General features: G+C 44.1%; 1 protein-coding gene across 3 annotated transcripts in view; it reads right to left on the bottom strand.

Moving 5' to 3' along the window:
• CREB1 (cAMP responsive element binding protein 1) overlaps window positions 1-22179 on the bottom strand; it is a 43194-nt gene extending 21015 nt beyond the window's left edge. For all 3 annotated transcript variants that reach the window (XR_010794323.1, XM_066624125.1, XM_066624246.1), the window contains exons 1-2: window positions 22023-22179; window positions 3518-3639 (exon numbers count right to left, since the gene is read on the bottom strand). Coding sequence is in view for 2 of the 3 variants with exons in the window: in XM_066624125.1 (XP_066480222.1) it covers window positions 3518-3631 (114 nt within the window). In the remaining variant the exon portion in view is untranslated. The remainder of the gene's footprint in view (window positions 1-3517; window positions 3640-22022) is intronic.
• Between the last annotated feature and the right edge of the window lie 690 nt (window positions 22180-22869).

The following is a 22869-nucleotide window of genomic DNA, read 5'->3' as shown; positions in this document are numbered from 1 at the left end:
CTGTTCTCCCTGGTGGTCCATGGGGAAGCGTCTTGCTGAGTATGAGACACTGGAAGTGATTGAAGGCAATCATTTTTTGAAGGCAATTCATGGACCACTTGGGGTCTATGGACCATGAGTTGGTAAGAACCGATCTAAACCAGGGGTCTCCAAACTATAGCCTGGGGGCCATATCTGGCCCACAACAAGATTTTAACTGGCCCTCAGCAACTTAAAATATTTTTTCCCAACCACACAGTTGGGCAGTTAACACGTGCAGTTCTGCCCACCTCCTCCTTTCCATATGGTTGTCATCCTGGCTAACCCTCATTTCAGTCACCTGGGCTATATGCTGTAAGAACCTCAAACCATAATTATTCAATGTTAACCTCACACCTGTTTATAAAACAGATCAGGTTTTTGCATGTTGACTTTTCAACAATGCCATCAAACTATCAGCCACGAAATATGTCATTTTTGAACATGCGTAAACAAATCATAACAAACTGGGTTTTGCAACAGATGAGAGACTGAGTTGTGCATTGCTCACCTCTGCCCTATATAAAACTGATTTTTTTTCAGCCCACAAAAATATGTAAAATAGATGATGTGTCCCTCCTACTGAAAAGTTTAGAGACCCCAGATTTAAACTAACCCCCAGATAGGATGAATTGGTGAGTATGGAAAAGTGCTTACTACTGCTATTGGCTGTGAAATCAGAAGGTTTCTCCACTAAGAGACAGGTCCAGTAAGAACACCAAATTCTCGCTCCTCCCCCTGTCTAGATAACCCTTACAAACCCTATCTGTTCTCCACTTAACCATACATTTTGTTCCTAGGGAACTTTCTTAAGCATTTGGTCATGGTTTGCAAAAAAAACCTGCAGTTAACAAACCAGGATATCAAATCAGTTTGATCCTGGTTAGTTAACTAAGGGTGCAATCCTAACCCCTTATGTCAGTGCTTTCCAGCACTGACATAAGAGTAATGCAGCTCTGAGGTAAGGGAACAAACATTCCCTTACTTTGAGGAGGCCTCCATGAGTGATACCCAACTGCAGGATGCAGCACATGTTCCATTGGCACCGCTATGCCAGTGCTGGAAAGCACTGGCACAAGGGGTTAGGACTGCACCCTAATACTGCGATCCTATGGACACTGTACTTGGAGTAAGTTTACTGAACACAACAGAATGTACTTCTGAGTAAATATGCACAAGACTGCATACAAACCACAATGCAGTATTTGGTCAAAATGGACACTGTGAATTGTTATAAACCAGGGGTGTCAAACGCACTTCATGTAGTGGGCTGAATAGCATTCATGGTGCCTGCTGAGGGCTGGAAGTGACATCATTAAACAGATGATGGCCAGAAAGATGCAAGTGCAAATCTTGTTCATAATTTCAAAATATGAGAGAGCCCATTATCACGCAGGGGCAGCCCAATTATAAAGGGGACCGGATAAAATGCTTGTGGGGCTGCATCCTGCTTGTGGGCCTTATGTTTGAAACCCCGTTATAATCTGTGACAGGAAGTTTTAAATTTCCACTCCCCACATGCGAAAGGGGGAGGAAGTCGTGGGGAAAGCCGAAGTTTCAACATAGATTGTGCATATAATAACAAACCATGTAATTGCTGTAGTTTGTAGTTACACTAGAATCAGGCCTCTGGGTGCATGTATGTGCCCATGAAAAATGCGCATGGGCTGGAGTGGCAGCGGTCAACTTAGTATATAGTACTGGACGGAGATTCAGAACAATCTAGATACCAACCACTGCTCTAGCTAATCACCATGCATGTGAAAAGCTTTTGGTGCAGGAGTGAGTGGGGCAAAAAGTGAGGGAGAAAGCAAAGGAGCTGATGCCTGTGTAAGCTGCTTTGGGTGCCTCTCCATGCTGAAAACATTTCTAAATATATAAATAAAACTTAAGTCAGTTTATCAAGTCAGGCCAAATCAACCTGGGAGATTCTTCTAATTTAAAAACAAAAGTGTCATAAACCTTTCTTTTGATTTGAGATGTGGAAATTGAGAATGTATGGAAATAGATATTGATAAACTGACAGTGAAATCCTATGTGTGTGTATGGCCCATTGTGTACTCCCAGGAAAGTGTGTACAGAGTAGCCTAAATCTTTAAAAGTTGATTAAAAACACAACACTGTTAATGAAAATGAATTAAGTCTATGCTAATTTATGAACAGTGTTTCTCAAACTGTGGGTTGGGACCCACTAGGTAGGTCGCAAGCCAATTTCAGGAGCCAATATTCATGTCAATACAGCTGCTGGGTAGGTGGGACTCGTTAGCCTGGAAAGGCAGCTCATCTGAGAGAAGAAAAACTCTGATCCCAAACCTCCACTGCCTTGTGGCTACACCCAGTTATGGTAAAGGCTTCAGGAGTCAACCTCGAGGCAAAATCCGGAGCCAGAGTCCCTGAGGCAGTTCATGGCTGAACACAGTCACGTTCTGGCAACTCCTGCAACGCCGCTGGAACCAACCGTATTGGCTTCTGCCTTTCCATTGGACCATTCCAGCGACATGGAGAGGGGGGGATTTGCTGCATGGGTAACAGTCTATCCTCCATATCTACTTTGCCCAGGCTTTGCACACTGGAGAGGACACTCTGTTCCAGAACCACTATTCAGAGCGTGATACCATAGTCTTTCGAGACCGAAGATTGCCAACAATATTAGACTTGATGCTACCATGGTATGTGACTACATTTGGGGAAATGTTACAGACCTGTACTTCTAACTAAGCTACTATGTATATTCTTTTAACAATGATCGCAAATGGGACTTAAACCTGGGTAGGATTGCAGTCTAGGATTGTTAAAAAAATTTCCTGCTTGATGTCACTTCTGGTCATGACATTACTTCCGGTGGGTTCTGACAGATTCTCATTCTAAAAAGTGGGTCCCGGTGCTAAATGTGTGAGAACCACTATTACAGATCTGATGGTGAGTCATATAAGGACAGGTTAATTAACACTGGTACTCTTACAGATATACCCCAGTAGCCAGACTGACTGACCAAATCTGCAAAATTTCACAGATCTCTGCTTCTCTTACATTCTCTCTGACTTTACCTTCATTATGGCTGAAGCCATTACTGAAAATGGCTGCTGCTGCATCCTATGCGCTCCGGGTAGCCGCCACCAGCTCCTCAGAAGAGGACTTTCATTCCCTTTCCCCAGGTAAGGAGAGTAGCCCTGCAGTGGGGCTACTCGATTCACTGCCAACCCAAAGGTTGGCGGTGAATCAAGAGCCTCTGTGTCAGGCAGTGAGCCTGATGAGGAGGCTCTGGATCCAATGGAGCATCCTGCCTTCCCGCCACTCCCTCCCCCCTACCCCCACTTACCTCTCACTGCTCGGCAGTCTGTGCGACTGCTGAGCAGCATACCTCTGGTAGCCCAGTGCTGGGCTACCACTAGCACTCGCCTGGTGGTAGGTTCCACAAACATGCCTTATGGCACGTTTGCAACAGGATTGTTCAGGATTGGGTCCACACCACAGACAATCAGGCCCAGCTAAAACATACCTGGGCTAATGTTGCAATTTGTGGTTGTGCCTGTACTGTCATCTGCTGGTTTTCTGCTTCTGTAACAGCTGCATCTCCACTCTGTTGGTTCTCTGCACCAGATTCCATGGTCATTTAGTTACCTGCAACGATAGTGATTTGTAATATTACTATTGGTTTGCTTCTTTCATTTACATTTTAATTACAGCATTTGCATAGGATGTTAATCACTATTTAACAGTCATTCATACAGATTAGTTACCATTCATCTTACTTTAGAGAAGAACTTTTCCTGTGTTTACATAGGTATTGATTTTGGCATAAAGAGATGATTGCAATTCTGGTGATAAAAAGCACAAAAGACAAAAAGGTTATTGTGACTTTATCCAAGTAACAGTACAAACCAACAAGGAATCACAAATGTCAACAGCACAGGACATTGTATATTTATTCAGGAGTGAGCACAACTGAGTTTGAAATTTACACCCTAGTAAATGTGTTTAAGATGGCTTCCCATATTATTTTAATGTTATTCAAGAAACACAAGTCATTAAGTCATATCAAAACACAAGAGGCTCAAGTCATATCAAAGTTCAAAAATAACATAAAAACCAAATTGCTTAACTACAGAAGTGTGGCAAAAATTAGCTGCCATGTCAGAGCTACAACACCAGAAAACTAAGGATTTCTGATATTAACTTTAAAAGCCAACTCACTATTCTCTAGTCTAGAAGACTGACTGGGTAACCAAGTGAAGACCTTACTTCACAGCATTGCTATTCACCTTACATCCAGTTTATTCCAAAATTATATGATGATTCATGAACCAGAGGACTAGACAGCAATCAATTCTGATAACATATTAATGCTTAAATATGCAGCAAACCTGAACATTTTTTATCTAACCGGAATTAATATTTGCTACAACTTACATCATTTCAGCAAGCATACTAGTCATGGTAAGAAAGTTGAATGTCCCTGAAATAAAGAGAAATAAAACTTGGGAAGAAATAACTGGGTGTCAGCAACTTCTGTGGCAAATGACAGAGGCTATTTTACTGCAGATTATAATGGAAAGCTGTGTTGACATTTGAAGCAATCAGTGAGGAGTTCACTTTGCAAATCTATATAAGCACCATAGCTAAATGTAAAGATGATAGTTTCACAAATATTAAAATCCAAACTAAGACATTCGACTATTTTTCTGAGTTATTGGGGCTCCTTCTATTTGGTCTCTGAATCTGTGAAGAGTTTCTGATCCAAAGCATTGGGGAAATCAAAGATAACTGGATGTAATACTTGTCCTATTTCACTTCTGCATTGTGTAAGTGACTCTTAAGTAGGTCCATCAGCTAAATAGACATCTGATCCTTTTGTTTAAATCTTAGAAAACCCATTTTCATTTAGAAATATTTTCAGCCCCCATCATTACAAAAGGATTATGAAAACACAATGAAGATGGATTTGGATTTGTGTCTGCTCTTACTTCTGGGCAGAGCCAAAGCCTGGGCACCTGTCCTGGGCCCCACGATTTCCTGACCAACATACAGCCATAATGGTGGTGGTGGGGGGGCGCTGGATGAGTTGCCCCAGGTCCGTATCCTGCCAGAACCTGGCTCTGTCTCTGGGCAACTTGTTCATATGAAGTACTTCAGACTTTGAGGAAAACTACTTAAGTCCCTTAAAAAAGGTACCCCTTAATCATGATTATATGTACACCATTACATCCTTGCCTCACTATCTTTTGCAAAGGTGCTCAGGCAATCCTCGTTTGAAGGACCAGAAATGAGTTGTGCACTCGTGTGCTCCCTCCCCTCCTGTGCTTTGTTTCACTTTCTTGTTTAGTGTAACCCATAATATCCACATGACATCAGAATTTTGTATGTGTGCTCCAAACAAGAATTGGAAACTATAGTTTGACTTCAAATGCAAAAACAGTTTATCAGTTCAATTGTCATATAAAACAAAATAGCTTTTGCTGAAACCAGAAGAGGAGAAGAGCGAGTACATAAGGATCCAGCTCGTTTCCAATCCTCCCAACCACAGCTTGGGGGATTGTCTGAACCAGGTCATTTCTGTAGCTGCCAATATGATACAAATATCCAATAAATACCTGTTTTAGTGCAATTCTGGATCTCTGCATTCTTCAAAACAGATTCATTTTAATTACAGTTGGGTTATGCACAGGATTTCTATGTCATAGATGAGGGACAGGAACTTGAGTCAGAGATGCAAAAACATTGGTTTTGGGATGTTTTTTGCTGACCCGTGAGACTCAAGTCACCTGGGTCAATGACACAGACACTGACTCGAGTCTGAGGCTACTGACTCAGCACTCAGTCTCCATACATGCAGACTTGAGTCTGTCTGGGTGTGCTTGCTTACTTTTTTTGTGGTGTGAAAGATCTTGTGGGGCCATCATTCAGACTAGGCAAGCAGCAGGGAAGTTCCAGCCAGGAGGCAGAGAAGGGTTAATGTATTTCGCATCAAGCAGGAGGCAGGGGAAAGTGGGAGCAGGCTCTCTTTTCCGTCTCTAAAGGAACCAATGATCATTGGATGAAGGATGGGCAGTCTGATTTTTTTATTTGGATGAAGCAAGACAGGAGGAGGAGCCCAAGAGGGTTTTTGCCTTAGAATTGGCTGGAGAAGCCCAGGGAGGGAGAGGAGGCAGGGAAGCGGGGGGAGGGGCATTCGCAGAGATCACACTATCCAACCGCATGGCTCCTTTGGACTCTGTTGTTACTTGGAGGAAGCCATACTGAACAACAGGTGCAAATTGGACTACTTCTGAGTAGAGCTGCAAAGGATTGGGTTATACTGGTAAGCCTCCAAGTTGCTACACATGATTCTTTTTCCTCTTGCCGCTTCTGTTCCCATTCTCACGCAGTGCATTCCACCCCCCCCACCTTGTTTACAGATGGGATGGGAACATCAAAAGAGTGGTTAAAGAGAACTCTGACAGCCCAGTAGCAGCTCCGTTTTCGCAACAGAACAGCAGCTGGCTTTTTAAAACAAAAGACTTATGACTCAAGTTTTTACAAGTCACCAAAATGCTCTGGGTGACTCATGACTTGACTTGAGTCAAGCCATGCTTGACTCACCCACCCCTCTCGTACATATCCTAGTTACTTGTTGATCTGACAATTTTAATATGCTTTATGAGGGCCTGCCCTTGAAAGAAGTTCAGAAACTGCAGCTGGTCTAGAACACAGCAGCATCCTTTTCTCTGGGACTATCTGCATAAAGCATACTTCAGCAGTTATCAGTGATTACCACGTGACAAAAGTCAGGTGTTCACATTAACCTTTACATCTATACCTCCTTATGCTTTTAAGATCTACAAAGCAGGAAGTTTTATGGTTGGCTTCATTCCTATGGCAGGAGATTGGTAGTAGGAGCCAGTCTTTTTAGTTAGTAATGCCCTCCTCAGTCATGGAATTTCCTCCCAATGTAAGGTCCATTAGATCAACCCATTTACAAAGACAGTAAAAATGCAGATATCAGATGTGTTTCTGGATTGTAAGTTGCTGGGTGTCACAGCTTTTGAAAACGAACTCCTCTTTTGTTTCATTGATGTCTAATTTCTTTAAATAATTTCATTAGGTATATTTTACTGTTTTATTTTACAGCCCAACCCTGAGCTGCCCAAGGCGCCCAGACTCAGCAGCACGGAGAACACCTGCTGCCGGATCCTGTGCACCCCGGGCTACTGTAGGCGGCACCTTGAGAGAAGGGGAATTTCGTCCCCTTCTCCCTGGTAAGGTAAGCAGCCCCGCAATGGGGCTACTCACTTTACCATAAAGCAGGGGTCTCCAAACTTTTTGACCAGAGGGCCACATGAAATATCTGGTGCAGTGCTGAGGGCCGGGAAAAAATTTAAATATAAAATTTATATAAATTAGAGATGGAACTTAGATGATTGGATGAATGAATGGGCTCATTCATTCAACCTCTCTGGCCCTCAGAACACCATCCAGATGCAATCAGAGCACAGCTCAGGCCATATTCAGTCAAGTGGGCCACAGGCTTTCAGGGGACAAGAGGCTGGCCACAGGCCGGATAGAGGCTCACTGTGGGCTGCATCTGGCCCCTGGGCCAGGGTTTGGAGACCCCTGCCATAAAGATGCTTGTGTAAGGCGCCAAGCCCTCCATGAGCACCTTGGATCTGGTGGAGCAGAGCTTCACGGACCCACCTCCCTCCCAACCTCCCCTGGCATGCCTCCTGCCCACCAGCTACGTCCCTGCTCCGTCACACTTCGCCCTGCCCTCTCTCCGCCCCCGCTGGCCTCCGCCCCGTCAAGCCTCCTCCCCGCCCCACTTACTGTGCTGCGGCTCGGCAGTCCGTGAGACCACCATGGAGGCTGGGTGCCCGCCCTGCGCTTGTGCAGCACAGGCCAGAGCTGCACTAGCACGGGCAGTAGCCCAGCAGTGAGGCTCGCAAACGTGCCTTACTGCACATTTGCACCAGTACGCAGCTACCACAATTGGGCTCTTCATTGGGTGCAACTTGAGAAATTTAGTCACAAAGCAGGCTATAAAATTATAAATAAATAAAATAAAAATAGATTTTTGGATGAAGAATCTAACCACTGGTCATCAACATCCATGCATTGTTTCAGCAAGATTGTGAATAAAATAAAGGTACAAATCAAAATTAGAAAGGACACTGAAACAAGGGCTTAGATTTGTGTTGGGAAGATAATTCTTTTTGTAGACTATGATTCTTAGCCTTGCCCAGCACCACTATGTGATTGGTCAGAAACGTATTTATTAAATATTTCGTTATTCTTACCTTTGTAACTCAAGAACTGAATTTCGAAACCACATATTCTTGGATAAGGCAAGTTCTAAAAAGTTTAATGAGAAAAGGACACCCTGAAATATGTTGAGCATGCTTACTGCACAATGTGCATTCATATTAGAACATTTTATTTCTAAATCACTGGGTGCAAACATTCCTCCATTATTCAAGTGGTGGCATGTTACCAAAATTCTCCTATAATGAGGGAAATGTTCATCCTTACAAGTACTTTTTTTTTGTTATCATAACTTCATTTCATATTATTTCACACTTCTGGGTTGGCCCTGCACAATAGTCACAGGTGTTTGGTTCTTCAAAATCTGGAAGTGGTACTACTTCAATGTAAAGAAAATTAATGCACTATGGCTGCAATCCTAACCACACTTTCCTGAGAGTAAGCCCCATTGAACAAAATAGGACTTACTTCTGAGTAGACCTGGTTAGGCTTGTGCCCTATGACTAATAAATTATTATAATAGTCTATAAATCACACTGTTTTGATGCAGTTTTTCTTCCTTTCATTTTTAGTAGTTTGTGGAAAATCACTGAACCCAACATTCAAAAGTAAAACCTTGACATTCAAGTACAAATGAAAATAACTTGCTATGAAGATATTCCTTTTAATCTTTCCCAGTCTGTGACCAGACAGAGCCCTGACTCAAAGGGTCATAAAATGATGGAAAGAAAAAAGTAGAAGAAAAACATTAATTGAGCAACTATCTGAAATGTACAAAAAGAAGGTCTACTTAAATCAAACTTGTAAATGAGATCAGGAAACCCAAAAGGAAAGCAAAGGCAGGAGGAAAAGTTCTTTATCTAGGAAAAGGCCATAGGGCTTGTTGGGTCATTTACTTAGTAGTCAAAGAACAGGTGAAATAAGGCCATTATTTGTTTTCTGTCTCCACTTTCATTTGAGATTAATGAGCACAGAAATTCTTATACTGCTCAAAATAGACCATTCAAGAATATGTGAGAATTGATCATAATCAAATTAGGCCTCCCTATAGTTATAGCTCTAAAGGCCTCCCTGTAGTTATAGCTCTAAAGAGGAAAGGGGGAGGTGAGGCAAAACTGCCTCTGCTGTGGTGGAAGGATGAAGTACCATTCCACTACTGTCTCCTAATGTTTTGATTTCTCACGCTTCACAAAGTGAACATGCCCAGAACACTTATCCCAGGGGTTGCCTCTCCTCTCATTCTCTTCAGATTAGTTTAAATCAATTTATGAAGTTCTCTTTCTTCTCTCCTCCCTCATAGCCTCTGTAGACTTTGTGCCTTCTTGAAGGTTCAAGTTCCATGATCTCAGAAGTCCTCTGTATCTCTAATAGCTGCACAGAAGACAAATTTCACCAATGTGTATTTTCTTCTGCAATGAGGAATCACTCTGCTTAGACAATCCTGTTATTCTATGCAATTCTTTAAGGTATAGGAACATCCATCCCACTGTCTGAACCTGGCAAATGTTACGTTATGAATGCTATGATTCTTTCTCATCTCACAGTAGTCTAACTTCCCCTGCCTTTCCTGCCATTTGCATTCCATCTTGCCTTTTCCCTATATGATGTTTGCCTCAGACCATGTTTCTCCTGAAAATCTGCTTTTTTCCAATGATATATCTACAAAACACACTCACTGTTTCCGAAGGTCATTACTTTTCAGTGCACCTTATTTTGCCTACTTTCACTTCCTTTAACTTTCCTACTTGCTCACCATTCATTGCTTCTCACTTCTTCCAGACAACAAGATCCCACATCCTTGAGTTTTGTGACTTTTCCCCTCCTCCATTTCCCAATACAGCTCATTCCATCTCATGTTTTTCTTTACCCTGGCTCACAGATGGGCAGACTTTTAGACTTCCAGAGTCTACTTTTGGGGGGGGGGGGAGGGAACCAGAGTCTTGGGAACTTCCAGCACTCTGCTTAGAGAGCACACAGTCTCAAAATGACAGCTTGTACAATAATTTTCATTTTTTGTTGTTTTAACAAATATAGAAAACTAAGTAGTGCACTCTGCTCAATAGCCTGTCCATGCTCCAAACAAGGCTGATCTGGGATTTGAAACCCAGTTCCCAGGAGGGAACTTGAGATGACACAAGAAAGAAATTCAAACCACTGAGGTGGGGCAGGGGAGGAGGAAGAGGTTTGGGAATGACTTTAGATCACCTCTGAAGATACAAGTGGCTCCAGAATGACTCCTTCCCATTCCATCTCATCTGTTTTTTTCTCCTACCTTTCCCTCAAGTTATGGTTTTTCCATTACACTACTTGCTCTGCGCTAACGTCTTTTCTCCACCTACTCAGATTCTTTTTTATCTCTTAACTTCTCTATCTCCTACAACTTCTTCCCCCCAGCTTGCTCATACTACTCCACCTGCCTCTCAGCCAGCATAAAGGGTTTTTTTTAGCCCAACTCTCCTTTTGACAGTTCATTCACAAAACTGAACACAAACATTCCATGGCTGACAACTTTCCTTAGCAGACAGAATGGTTAGAAACATTCTACAATGCCACGTCAACTCAGTGAATTGATGGAACAAGACACCACAAAAGCCCTTCATGCTTTACAATACAGAATAATTATGAGGTGTTGTATTATTGATCCAACAAAATAAATTATGATTTTCAGTAACACGAATATATTTAAGAACTGAGACATTAATGATGAACTGATCTTTCCTACTGAAAGACATGGAACTGAACTCAACTCTAAGCATAAAGCAAAACTTACTATGTTTTCACTGTCCAAAAATGCCAGCACCACTAGACCAATTATATACACATACAACAAAATATACACATACAACTCAGTAGAACTACATGTAAGCAAGCTGTTTCCAATGGTAACTGAAAAAGATAAGGTGAAGTAAAATCTTGTGCCTGTATGACGCGGAGCAGCATTTCTCAACGTTTGTCTTCCATCATACCACTTTGCATGGTCCACCTACTGAAAGTACCATCAGAAATAACTGGTGATGATGTCATCACCAGTCACTTTCAGATTGGGAGGCCAGATGCAAGGGAATAAATACCGGTAAATGGCTTAGGGTGGATGGGAGGGCTTTTCTGAGCAAGCGAAAGGCCACACTGGAGCTCTGCCAGCCAAGTTGAGCCTCCTACCACAGTCTCCTATCTCACTACCAGGTGGAAAGGGGCCTGGGGGTCCCATGAGTACTAGTGGACATCACCTCAAGTACCACCAGTGGTATAACTACCACTGGTTGAGAAACAATGACCTAGATTTAGCAGTATGACTTCAAACCACTTTGTTACAACTTTACAAAGCATGTCAGCTACTTATTCTACCAAACCTAGTTACTTTTTAAAATTGCTATTGAAGTGTCATAATTTTGACAACAGGTTAAGCTTACTTTAAAAGCTAAACAGTACTTGCAAGTAGAAAACAAATAATGGGTCGGTAAAAATTGTCATTATTGCATATTTTACAAAGATAGAAGTCTAGAAATGAATTTTGTTTAACTCTGTTAAACAATGAGGTGATTTGTACTGTGTAGAATGCTTTTACTTAGTACTGAAATGAAATGCTAAGGATATGAAAACTATAAATGGTAAGACTGTCAGCCCAATCAAAATGTTTCATTGTGTGGGTCTCCCTGTGCTGGTTCCAAGTGTTACAAACATGCCAAAAAGCATGCTTCCAGCTACTCAAGAGTTGGCAGCACCTACACAAAGATGAGCGCCAGACTCTCGGCACCAGATCCAGTCCCTGTGCCAGCTGACACAGGTAACTGTACACCGGGTGGCATGAGCGGTAGGAGACGGTGGTGGGATGGTAACATGGAATATTTCTGAATGAGGAGGGCAGAATGGGGAGACAACTGGGCTTGGGAGGTGGGTAGGATCAGCAGCAACAGCACATGCCGTATCCTAACACTCACTCCTGGGTAACCCTACATGGGCTTCTCAGATATGTGCCAGCTAAATAGCTGGCACAGATCCAAGCAGCCCTATAGGATAGGCTGGGGTGCTACTCAGGATAATAATTATAATGCCTTATCCCGAGGTGACCACCAGACTCTTTCAAACTTGCCTTGTATACAGTGCCGTGTGGCCTGACTGTACTGGCGCAAGTTAGGACTGCATTGTGTATCAGGAATCAAAATTTTAACTATCATGACATAGTCCAAACTGCTTGTGTGGTTGTTCTCTTTCTATAGTGCCTACTTGGAAGGGAATTCATCCTCTGTTGGCATTATCAACAAGGTAACTGGAATAACTACAGAGCCACTTCTTGCTGTGTTTAACCTCACCTTCTCTCTCATGTTTTTCTTAGGTGGCATTGCCATGGTTCCAGAATATTCCTGTGAGGTTGAGCAACAGTGAGGTTCAAGAATGGAACTTGAAAAGTTTGTGGGGCCAAGATGAGTATATCATTGGAAGAGGACACGAGGCAGAGCTATTACTGTACGTCTGCCAATGGAAACACTCAGATGGCTTCTGGAATCCCAGATTCCTGTTTGCTATCAACTGTTATAACAAAGGAATTACATATTGAAGCTTATTTATATATATTCAGTTTACATTAATTTAAACAACATTAAGGGAATCCCCTCCCCAACATATTACTATTCACAGGCAGTCATGTGATTTTACAGTATCAGATATTCAGCATACATCTTATAAACAAAGCCATGGCATAAATGTGCCTTTACTATATTTTTACACTGTAGTCAATGAAAATTCTACATACAGGAACTCAAAACTCTTAAAACAAAGTATGAATATCAGTATATGAACCTTGCTTGTTTTGTGCAGAAGTTTGTCTTTTCAGTTCTTTAATCCTACACAAGTCTGTACTATTTGTAAATTTTTTTTTAGTGGCATGATGGGGAGAAGCATGAATAAGTGATGGGTTTATAGTTTTAAGAAGTATAAAAGGATTTTGGATGAGCTTTTAGAGTTTGAACTAACCCTTGCAGTTTTAACTTAGTTATTTTATTAGTTATTTTATTTTTCTCTGTAAACCGCTTTGTGAACTTTTAGTTGAAAAGCGGTATATAAATACTGTTAATAATAATAATAATAATAATAATAATAATATTATTATTATTAACAACAACAACAACAACAACAACAACAACAACAACAACAACAACAACAACAACAACAACAACAACAACTGTTATTTAACATAATGGACTAGAAATGTTTCTGCCTGCTTGAGCTTTTGTGCTAGCCTTTACAATGTTTGCATTGTATAGTTAGCATTATATATTATGTTTTGGTTTGTATCTGGAGTGAGGTGGAAATCAGTATTTTGTGTCTCTGAAGTGTGGTGGAAAGGATTATTTTGAGTATATCCAGAGATTTTAGTCCAAAAGGCTACAATCAAGTGCATGCTTAGCTGGGACTAAGTTTTACTGTCTATAGCAGGACTTACTTCTGGATAATCATATATAGGATTGCACTGTTAGTCTTTTATACATCATACATACATGAATTTGGACCAAAATTTGGAACGCTATTTGGCAATTACTCCTTTTATACATCTGCTCTTTTCAAGGGAATCCAGATATTGTTGCCGTATGTTAGTATCAAGATAGCTATGTGTTGCATAATATCAGTCTTTGGTTTTATCAAGTTTTCTTTATTACTTTGATGGTTCTCTTATGAATGTCAAGTCTCTTATATGTTTTTCTTGGTTGCTGTTTTTTACAGAAATTTTACCTTTAATTATATTTCCAATTACACCTGAAGATGACATTTGTTGAAACATCCAGTGCATTTGTATTAAATTTTCCTTTGGTGTCTGCTTGAAGTTCACCATTCATTTATTGCTTATCAGAATTTGCCTATGGGATTGCATGCTTTTTTCTTCAGCACCTTCCCATTATAAAAAGTTTCTCTTGCCATTTGCAGTGTACTGTTTTTACTTCTCCCCTTAGATCAGTTTCACATCTCATGTGAACCATAGCTAAAATAAACCAGGGTTTGTTCTTAAAATCTAGAATCTGAACTCCAGTTTGGAAGCTGGCTACAGAAAGAAAAAATGAGATAGGAGAATTTGCATTTGAGACAGTAGGCATTCGGTGGATGGGCATGTGAGAGTCCCATTTCTCAACCCTCAGTGCTTCTTTACAGTTACAGTTGGTTGGCATCATGTTTTCATCATGAAGGGTTAAAAACTTCCTGAACAGTCAAGTCTTTCTCAGACACTACCTGCAATAAGTTTTTTGAACTTACTCCTATAAGGGTAATATTTTTAAAGGGCTGAGAATTCACATGAGGAATCAAACTCTACATGAAATTCCACACGTGGTTATTATGTCTAGTATTAGGGATGACATAAACCCTTACATATTAAAATACTCTATTGCTTATACAACTTTCATTAAATTGGTCCACAATGCTTGACAATGTTTAATTTTATATCTACGTGTTGTGGCAGTGTGGGTGACAAGTCTGTTTTATATACCAAGATACTTCTTGTAGATAGGTTACCCATGACTTTGAACTGCATATAGTGATGGGGTTACATTTGGGATCTCAAAGACGCACCTTGCTCCCTTTATAAGGTTCTTGGTGGAACCCAGGCTCTGGTGTTGAGTTGAGGGACAGCTTTTGATCCCATAGACACTGTGCTTTAATAATTCAGGAGAGAATGGCGGCCATTCTTTAAACCAGGGCTTTTCAAAATGGGGTGTCACAACGCCCCAGCCTGTGGGCCCTGGCCTCTGACCCCTTAAGGAGGCAGGAGGCCTCCTCCTGGAGGCAGGAGGCAGCGGTGCGATCTGCAGGATTGTACTGCTCAGAGGGCTGCAGGGGCTTGGGAGCACTTACCCAAGCCTCTTGCAGCCTCCCCAGGGTGCGGGGAGCCCGGTGCGAACCTTTGCTAGGGCTCCCTGCAGCAGTGAAAGTGGAGAGATCATGCTCCACTTCCACTTTAGCGGAGATAGGGCGTGATCACTCCACTTTTACATTCACTGCTGCAGAGTTTAATCTGGGGTGCACTTGTGGTTAGCCCTGTTACATAGCTGTACTGCTCCCTATCGCCTGCATCCCAGATTGCAATTTGCTTATTTTGTTCACAGTTCTCAATGGCTGTTGGAAACTGAACTTGACTGGCTCTGCACAGCCTCATCTTCTCATCTACACCAACACACTCAACTGTCCATTTATTGGTCACACTAAAGACTGATGGAACCTCAAATCAGCTTTTTTTCTGTACACTAGCAGAAAACCCATCAAATGATGGTAAAAGGTTGGGAAGAGATGGAGAGCCTCAGTCTTTCCTCCAATCCTGTTCCTCTACTCTTCCTCATCCATGTTGGCAGTTGCTCCAGGAAACAGTTGTAAATCTGCCATTTCCCATTCCTTCAAATGAGACATGGCCAAATTCAGGCTGCAGTGGAAGAAAGCAATGTTTTGCATTGCCTCTTCCTTCTCCCTAATCTGACTTCTTTTGGAGGGAAAAGGTAGTTTTGAAAACTGCCTCACAGTCCTGGAACTAAAAGAGGAACATGGCTCTCCCACCCCACTCTACCCCATGTTTCTATTGGTGGCAGTAGAACAAGTCAGTATCAAATGTGATAGGCAATGTCATAGAACACCAGAGGCAGTGCTTTAATTTTCTTCACTGGAATGAATGGCAACCGCTACAAGAGGACAGCAAATGGGCACCCAAGGACACAATTAGGGTAGGGGTCTGGTGATCACATTCATTACAAACCAAGCCTTACTAACTTATGACTCCCATCCTGAATTCATCTTTTGTTCACACTGGAGCAGGATAGAATGCTGAGAGAGAAGGCAGAAGTGGTTTTTATATATAGGTAAATGGGTTTACAGCCCTAAAACACTGTATCCATATGCTGATATGTTCCCAAATTGTCTTAATAGCTATTAAAAGCAAGAACTACAGCTGCTGGCTAAAGGAGCATGACATGACTAGATTACAAGGTTCACACAGCTATTTCTTGTTAGTAGGCTACTCAAAAATTAAAAAAAACAAACACATTTTGTATCTGAATCTTTCACTTGCCTTATTCCTGAGATTTAGGGTGCTGCCTTATTCCCAATCATCATAAGTGCTATGCTACAAACTGAAGGAGCATTTCATCACCCCTTGACATAATCTTGCTGCCAGATGGAAGCTTTTTTTGAGTGGCAAGCATACTGATGAGTCATACAAAGAATGTACTGATCTCCATGTTGACCCCTGCTAGTCCAAAAAGGCAGACTATGGTTCAGAATCAACATGGGCAACACATTCCAAAATAGTTACTACCATGCAAAATTTCTGCACTAGTGTTCCTCTCTTCCTTGTGGTACCTTTTCCTACTTGTTAAATGCTTAATAGCATTAACAGCCCAATCCTACTCTATTTAGAAACAAGTTTCAGTGAATTCAATGGGACTTATTCCAGGGAACACATGCACAGGACCGCAATCCAAATCAGTCAAGTTGCTGTTTAGATGAAGCCAGGGTTAATAACTGATTCTAATGTAATATGAAATGAACAGTAGGGTGGAATAAAGGACAAATGCAAGTTGTAAAAAGCAGTATTGCTTACAGACTTATCACACTGCATTAAGCCTTGTCTTGTTTTGTTTTTTTCCAGAGGTGAGCATTTAAAAACATAACTGAGTCTTTATCTTGATGCACTTATATTGGCAGAATAATTTTAATTCATATCTTTTGTAATATTCTATTCTACTTGGGGCACAAGCCTAACCAGGTCTACTCAGAAGTAAGTCCTATCATGTTCAATGGGGCTTACTCTCAGCAAAGTGTGGTTAGGATTGCAGCTTGTCCCGGAAAACTGTTGTACCCTTTGCACCAAACCCAGGATGGAGTCATTGCTTAGTACTCCACTTTGAGTACAAAGAGAGAAGAGCTTTGTTCAAGAATAATCTATACCCCATGATGTCTATCGAAACATCATGAAGACTATAAGGTTTGCTCACAAGTAAGCATTCTAGCATGCATATGTTTTAAGTAGAAAGTGTGAGTCCTTAATCATGAACAAATCAGGTGGCAGGAAGGATGCTTGCTACTTGAAATTGCATGCTAGAGGCCTTCCTAACCACCAACTTGGTATTCAATGAGATCTAGCAACAGAATGTCTAGAAACGCTCAGCTTCAAGCTCTCCCTGCCAGCAAATCTAAACCCAAGTACGCACCCAATTCTACCATTACAAACGGAAGGCTGGGGTGCCTACTCCTAAGTAATTCATACCATGCTTTCCACTGGTGCAAACTGCACATATGCAAAGAGCAAGAACAGAATTCCAAAAGAAGGATGAATAGGGTACAAGCACCAATAGCTAGTTCCAGAAGAAAAACAGCCAGTGTAAATATGCTCAAAGATTCTTCCTTTTCTTCTATATAATGACACGGCTAAGTAAAATTTGTAGAATTGACTACTATTATTAATCACATTTTAACTGTGTTGTTCACATTTTAAACAAATTTTAGTTAGTTCTTGCATGTTTTCCACTGATAGACAGCAAGTTGAATGTTTTAAGTTGTTACTGGAAATCCCAGATAAAAAATTTGTAGGGTTCTAAGCAAATGAGAAGATTTTCAAAAAAAACAGATACAGGTGTGCCCACCTATCTGTGGGGGTTCCATTTTGAAACCCCCCTCAGATAGTTGACACTGGATACAGGCGAATGCCCATCCCCACGATCCCGGCCTCCCCCATCCAGAGGCAAGGGCTCCCCTCACCTGTGGGGGGGGGGTCTCTAAGCTCAGCAGAGGCCAAGGACATCCGTCTCAGTCTCTGCCAAGCTCAGATTGAGCTCTAAAGCTAAAAAAAATGTGACCTCTGGTTTCACTTTGTCCCGGTTTCAGGGACAGATGTCATTGGCATCTGCTGAGTTCAGAGGCCCCTCCAGCTCTGCCCCCCTCGCCTCCAGAAGGAGTGCACACGTGGATGCACCCGGACCCGATCTGTGGATATGTGAATCCACAGATATGGGGGCCCCCTGTATCTGATTTTTATATCAGTCAGCCAAAAATACAGCGAAGCCAAGATATCACACTTTGCTGCCATAAAGCTAACATACTGTGGTTTAAAGCACACGTGCAAAGTCAACCAATCCTAAAGCTGGCAGTGCCACTGGGCGCAGAGACACCAAAACAGATCCAGTACATCCAGTGGCACCACCAAGACTGCTGGCGGACTCCTAAAGGGGAAGGGGACTTTTGCCCCCTTGCCCCAGGGAAAGCCCCAAGCCCCACAATGGGGCTTCTCGACACTGCACTTGCTATTTTGCTAATCTGCCAGTAATCTGGGTTGCCATTTTATACGAAACATACCCTAAAGTAAAAGTAACTTGAAACCAACTCTTGGCTGTGTATGTTCAGAGGAAACAATCCAAATGGTTGGATTATAAGCAAAATTTCATTCTGGCAAAATGGAGGATTTCCACAACTATTTTTTCTAGTCACCCTGATGAGATCTATGTGCAAGATCTGTTCAAGTTTCTTCAGCTACATACTGGGAAACAAGATCTGTTAAGTATTGAAAATTTGTTAACTGTTGTTGGATGTATCACACAGCCAAATTCCCATATATCTCATCAAGGCACAATTAAAAGCAAGTTACTGTGCGAGAGGAGAAAAACCACAACTGAATGCATCCTGAGTGTCTGGTGCTTGGATTCCTTTGGTTGAGGACAAACCTCTTCCAAACGTTGGGTTTGAACGATGCAAGAAATATATCCAAATACAACCATACAGGACATACCTTCTTGATAGAGGCATCAAACTGATCTAAGATGCAAACTCCAAAACTATTGTCCTTCTCTATCAGAATTTGTAAGAGATTTCAGGCCCAATCCTAGTCAACTTTCTAGCTCCAGTGTAGCCACAATGTAGCCCCATGGTAAAACAACACATGTTCCCATACCTTGAGAAGGCCCCAGTGACTGCCCCTCCACCACAGGATGCAGTGCACACCCCACTGGTACAAGTGCACCAGCACTGGAAAATTGTATAGGTTTGGGCCCTTCAACTACTGCAGTGATGGAAGAAAAGCACTTCCCCCTCTCATTATACAACATGTTTACAAAGCATTTAAAAACCTTGAAACAGATACCCCCCCCCCCCCCCAAAAAAAAAAACAACCTTCTTCCAAATAGCTGATTTTTGGAGAAACTGATTTTGGAGGAGGTGAACATGTGATGTGCATATTGTAAAATAAGGAAAAATGATATTTTAAAAATTAGTTCAGAAATATCACAAGAGTCTGTTTAGAATTTTTGTCTATATCTATGTATCTACCAGGGGAGGGTTACAGCACTACATGCATCTGATGAAGTAGGATCTGACCCAAGAATGCCTATGCCACAATGTATGTAAGTCTTCAAAATGCCAAAAATAAGAAAACTTTTTTTTAAGTTAAAGTTACATGAAATAATTGTATTTTGGATATAATCTGAAGCACAATCTTGAAAACTAGAATTTCTACATGATATTATGATATTTTATAGAAGCTTCTACTATCAGTTCTCCACTATAAGATGATAAAACTTACTTTTCGCTGTTATGGATATGGGCAAGAATGCATATGGGCAGGCATGCTGCTTACAACTATACTGAAAGTGTGTTGCAACTCCCCCCTCCATTAAATGAGAATTCTAATGGAATACTTTCAAGAGGAAAGCATTAACCCACAGGTCCCCTTTACTTGTTCATGTTGTAGAAAACAATGATTTAGTATTATGTCTTATCAAGCCTTTAACCCATTTTTGCCTGGCCCACAGGTGTACACATTTGATCCCTGTTGCGTATATACAATGCTGGGCAGAAATGGTTAAAGTAGTGTTTTCAATATCAAGATCCTCCTGAAAGCCAATACGATGGGATATTGCAACCAGGGAAACAACCTAGCCATTTCACTTTCGGCAATTCTGTGAAATATCTGTATTAACTGTACCACCAAACTGTACCACCAAACAAAGAAGCCTAAAAAATCAAACCCCAGTTCAAAATCCATTTCTTCCATGAAGCCTCTGGCTTAATTCCTTAGTTCTTATCTTCAACTGAAACTGTGGACCAAATCCTAACCAACCTTCCAGCACTGGTGCAGCCATGCCAATGAGACACGCACTGCATCCCGTGGTAGGCGGATAGCCACAGAGGCCTCCATGTAGAATGTTTGTTCCCTTTCCTCAGGGCTGCACTGTGCCTACACCAGCACTGGAAAGTTGGATAGGATTGGGCCCTGTATGAGTGAAAACCAATGTAATTATCTCTGGCTAACCCATGTATCTCCCCTTATTCCCCCTCCCCACAGGTTTAATATTGCCCTTTGATGGCAAGGGGTCTCTCATTTTTGCTGCCTGCAGTGAGTCATGCTCAGTTCTTACAACCTAAGAATAACTGTACACATCGTAGTTAATCATAAAGGAAGAACTGCTTCATTTAATAGAACTATCATCAGAAGCACTGTGATCATGTACAAAACATTGCTGAGTAAATGAACTGCAGAAAGTGCAACTGGAGTGGTGCATGGGAAATGTAGTCTTCGGTGTGTGGAGGCCTTCACAATATCCAAGCACAGTTGATAGGAAAACAAAGTGTTGGAGAACACAGTTTTAATCGAAAGTACTTTATTGTTGGGAACCTTAAAGGCCTTTGAACCTCAATATGCTTTTCAAGCAGCACTTCAAAGAAAAAAAACTACAAAAGCTTTTTTTTCTTCTTTTCAAAGCACACCACAGACAAGCCAAAGCACTGGACTGGGTGGAGGAAGAGTGGGGCAGGGAGATGGTGGACATGGGGCGCGTGTGCTTCCTAGGAGGCTCTTGCTCAGAAGTCAGTCCCGGCAGAGCCGCGGGGCTTGCTCCCGGGAAAGCATGGCTGGGACTGGGCCGCTTGTCAGCAGCAGAGGCTGGGCCGCGCAGTCCTTCCGCCGACAGTGCCAGGGAACTCCCTGCTTCGAGAGGGGCGGGAAACGAGCGCCTCTACCACTGGGGTAGAGCGGGGTGGGGCGGCTAAGTCGTTCCTCGGCCGGAGGCGAAGAAGGGGAAGGGGCCGCTCTGCACATGGGGACGGAGGAGGGGCATAGGCAGGCCTCTGGCCCTGGGGCAGCGGGCAGGGGGGGTGGAAGAGGTGCCGCTTCTCCCCCCCCAGCAAAGGGGCTTCCCGCTCTGCGGGTCGCGGTCCCCCCGCCATGTTGCAGATCACGATTCAGGTCAAGCGCCTCGTCCTCATCCGCGGCGGCGAAGGGCCCGGTCACGAGCCGCGGGAGCCCCGCCGAGGCCGTGTCCCCGCTTGCGCGGCGGCGGGTGAGGGCGGCCGTGTGCGGGCGCCCCCCAGAACGGCGGCCGGCAGCCGAGCCGCCCCCTCCCTGCGGCGGCGGAGACAGAAGCGCTCGGCGGCTCGCCTGGCCCCGCCGCCGCCGCCTGCATCCGCCATTATTCTTTGTTCGTTACGCGCGCCAGCGGCGATCGCGGCCGGGTACGGCGGCGCCACCGGCGGGCCGTGCAGAGCCTGCGGGGGGCGGCGGAGCGGGAAAGCGGGGCCGAGGGCGAGGAGAAGGAGGCTCCATCTTTAAAATAATGGGGGGCGGGAGGAGGCGCCAGGCCGGGCCCGGCTTCTCCCCCCGTCGCCCCACCGCCGCCCGCCCGCCAAGCAGGCGAGCAGCCGCGCCTCGGCGGGGCCCCCTCGCCCGCGCCTGCCCTGCTCCTGCCCGCGCGCCCCGCTCGCCGTCCGCGGCCGGTGTGCGAGCTGCTCTCTGCGCCCTCCTCTCCCCTTACCGGCCACGGGCTGCTCCGTCACTGCTTTCGTTCGCGCCGAGCCTCTCGCCGCAGTTTTATTCTCTCCCCCACGTAACACACCGCGTCAAACTACACCTCCGCCGCGTCACTCACATAACGCTCTCCTCGCGGCTCTCCCAGCCCGGCGACAGGCAGGCAGCGGCGGCCGACTGCGAGGAGCCAGCCAGGGAGCGAGCGAGCGCCGAGCATGCCCGGCCCACCCCCGCCCCCTCCCGGCCGCGCGGAAACAGCCGAGCGGCTCCGCGGAAACGCCCGAAGGACGCCCAGGCGGCGGGACGCGGAGCGCGCCCAGCCTGGCCGGGAGGCGCGCGGGCGCTGTGCTCGCGCCACAGCCGGACAGCGAGCGAGCGCGAGCCGACGGGCCGCGTCCTCCTTTTCCTCAGGGGAGCCGCGCGCCCAGCGACGAGGGCCGGCCAGGGGCGCTCATGCCCCGGCACGCCCGGCTGCGGGCGGGGTAGAAGCCTCTGGGGAGAGCGGGTCCCGGCGCCAAGAGCGGGCTGCTCGCAGCCGCCTCCCCCCTCGGCCTCGTTCAAAAGGAAGCCTCCGCGGGGGTCGCGCGCTGCTGCCCACAGGGGCGCAGCGACGGCCGCGCGCGGACTGAGGCGCGCTTCCGAGCAGTGGCTGTTCGAGTCGGGAGCTTCGTGCTCATTGCTACTACTGGTTGTTGACATGAAGCGCCTCCGTCCTGCCCTGCCTGCCCCTCCCCCATTCGAAGCAGCACGTGCAGTTTCCTTATTGAAACCTCTCTGTAGCAGCTCCCGTCCTCTGCCTGGCCGCTCAGAACATAAGAACAGCCCCACTGGATCAGGCCACAGGCCCATCTAGT

Source organism: Tiliqua scincoides, chromosome 1 (assembly GCF_035046505.1).
Source record: "Tiliqua scincoides isolate rTilSci1 chromosome 1, rTilSci1.hap2, whole genome shotgun sequence".
Classification (NCBI taxonomy): Eukaryota; Metazoa; Chordata; class Lepidosauria; order Squamata; family Scincidae; genus Tiliqua; species Tiliqua scincoides.
The sequence above is the reverse complement of the archived record's forward strand: the minus strand, read 5'-3'. Positions and strand labels throughout refer to the sequence as shown.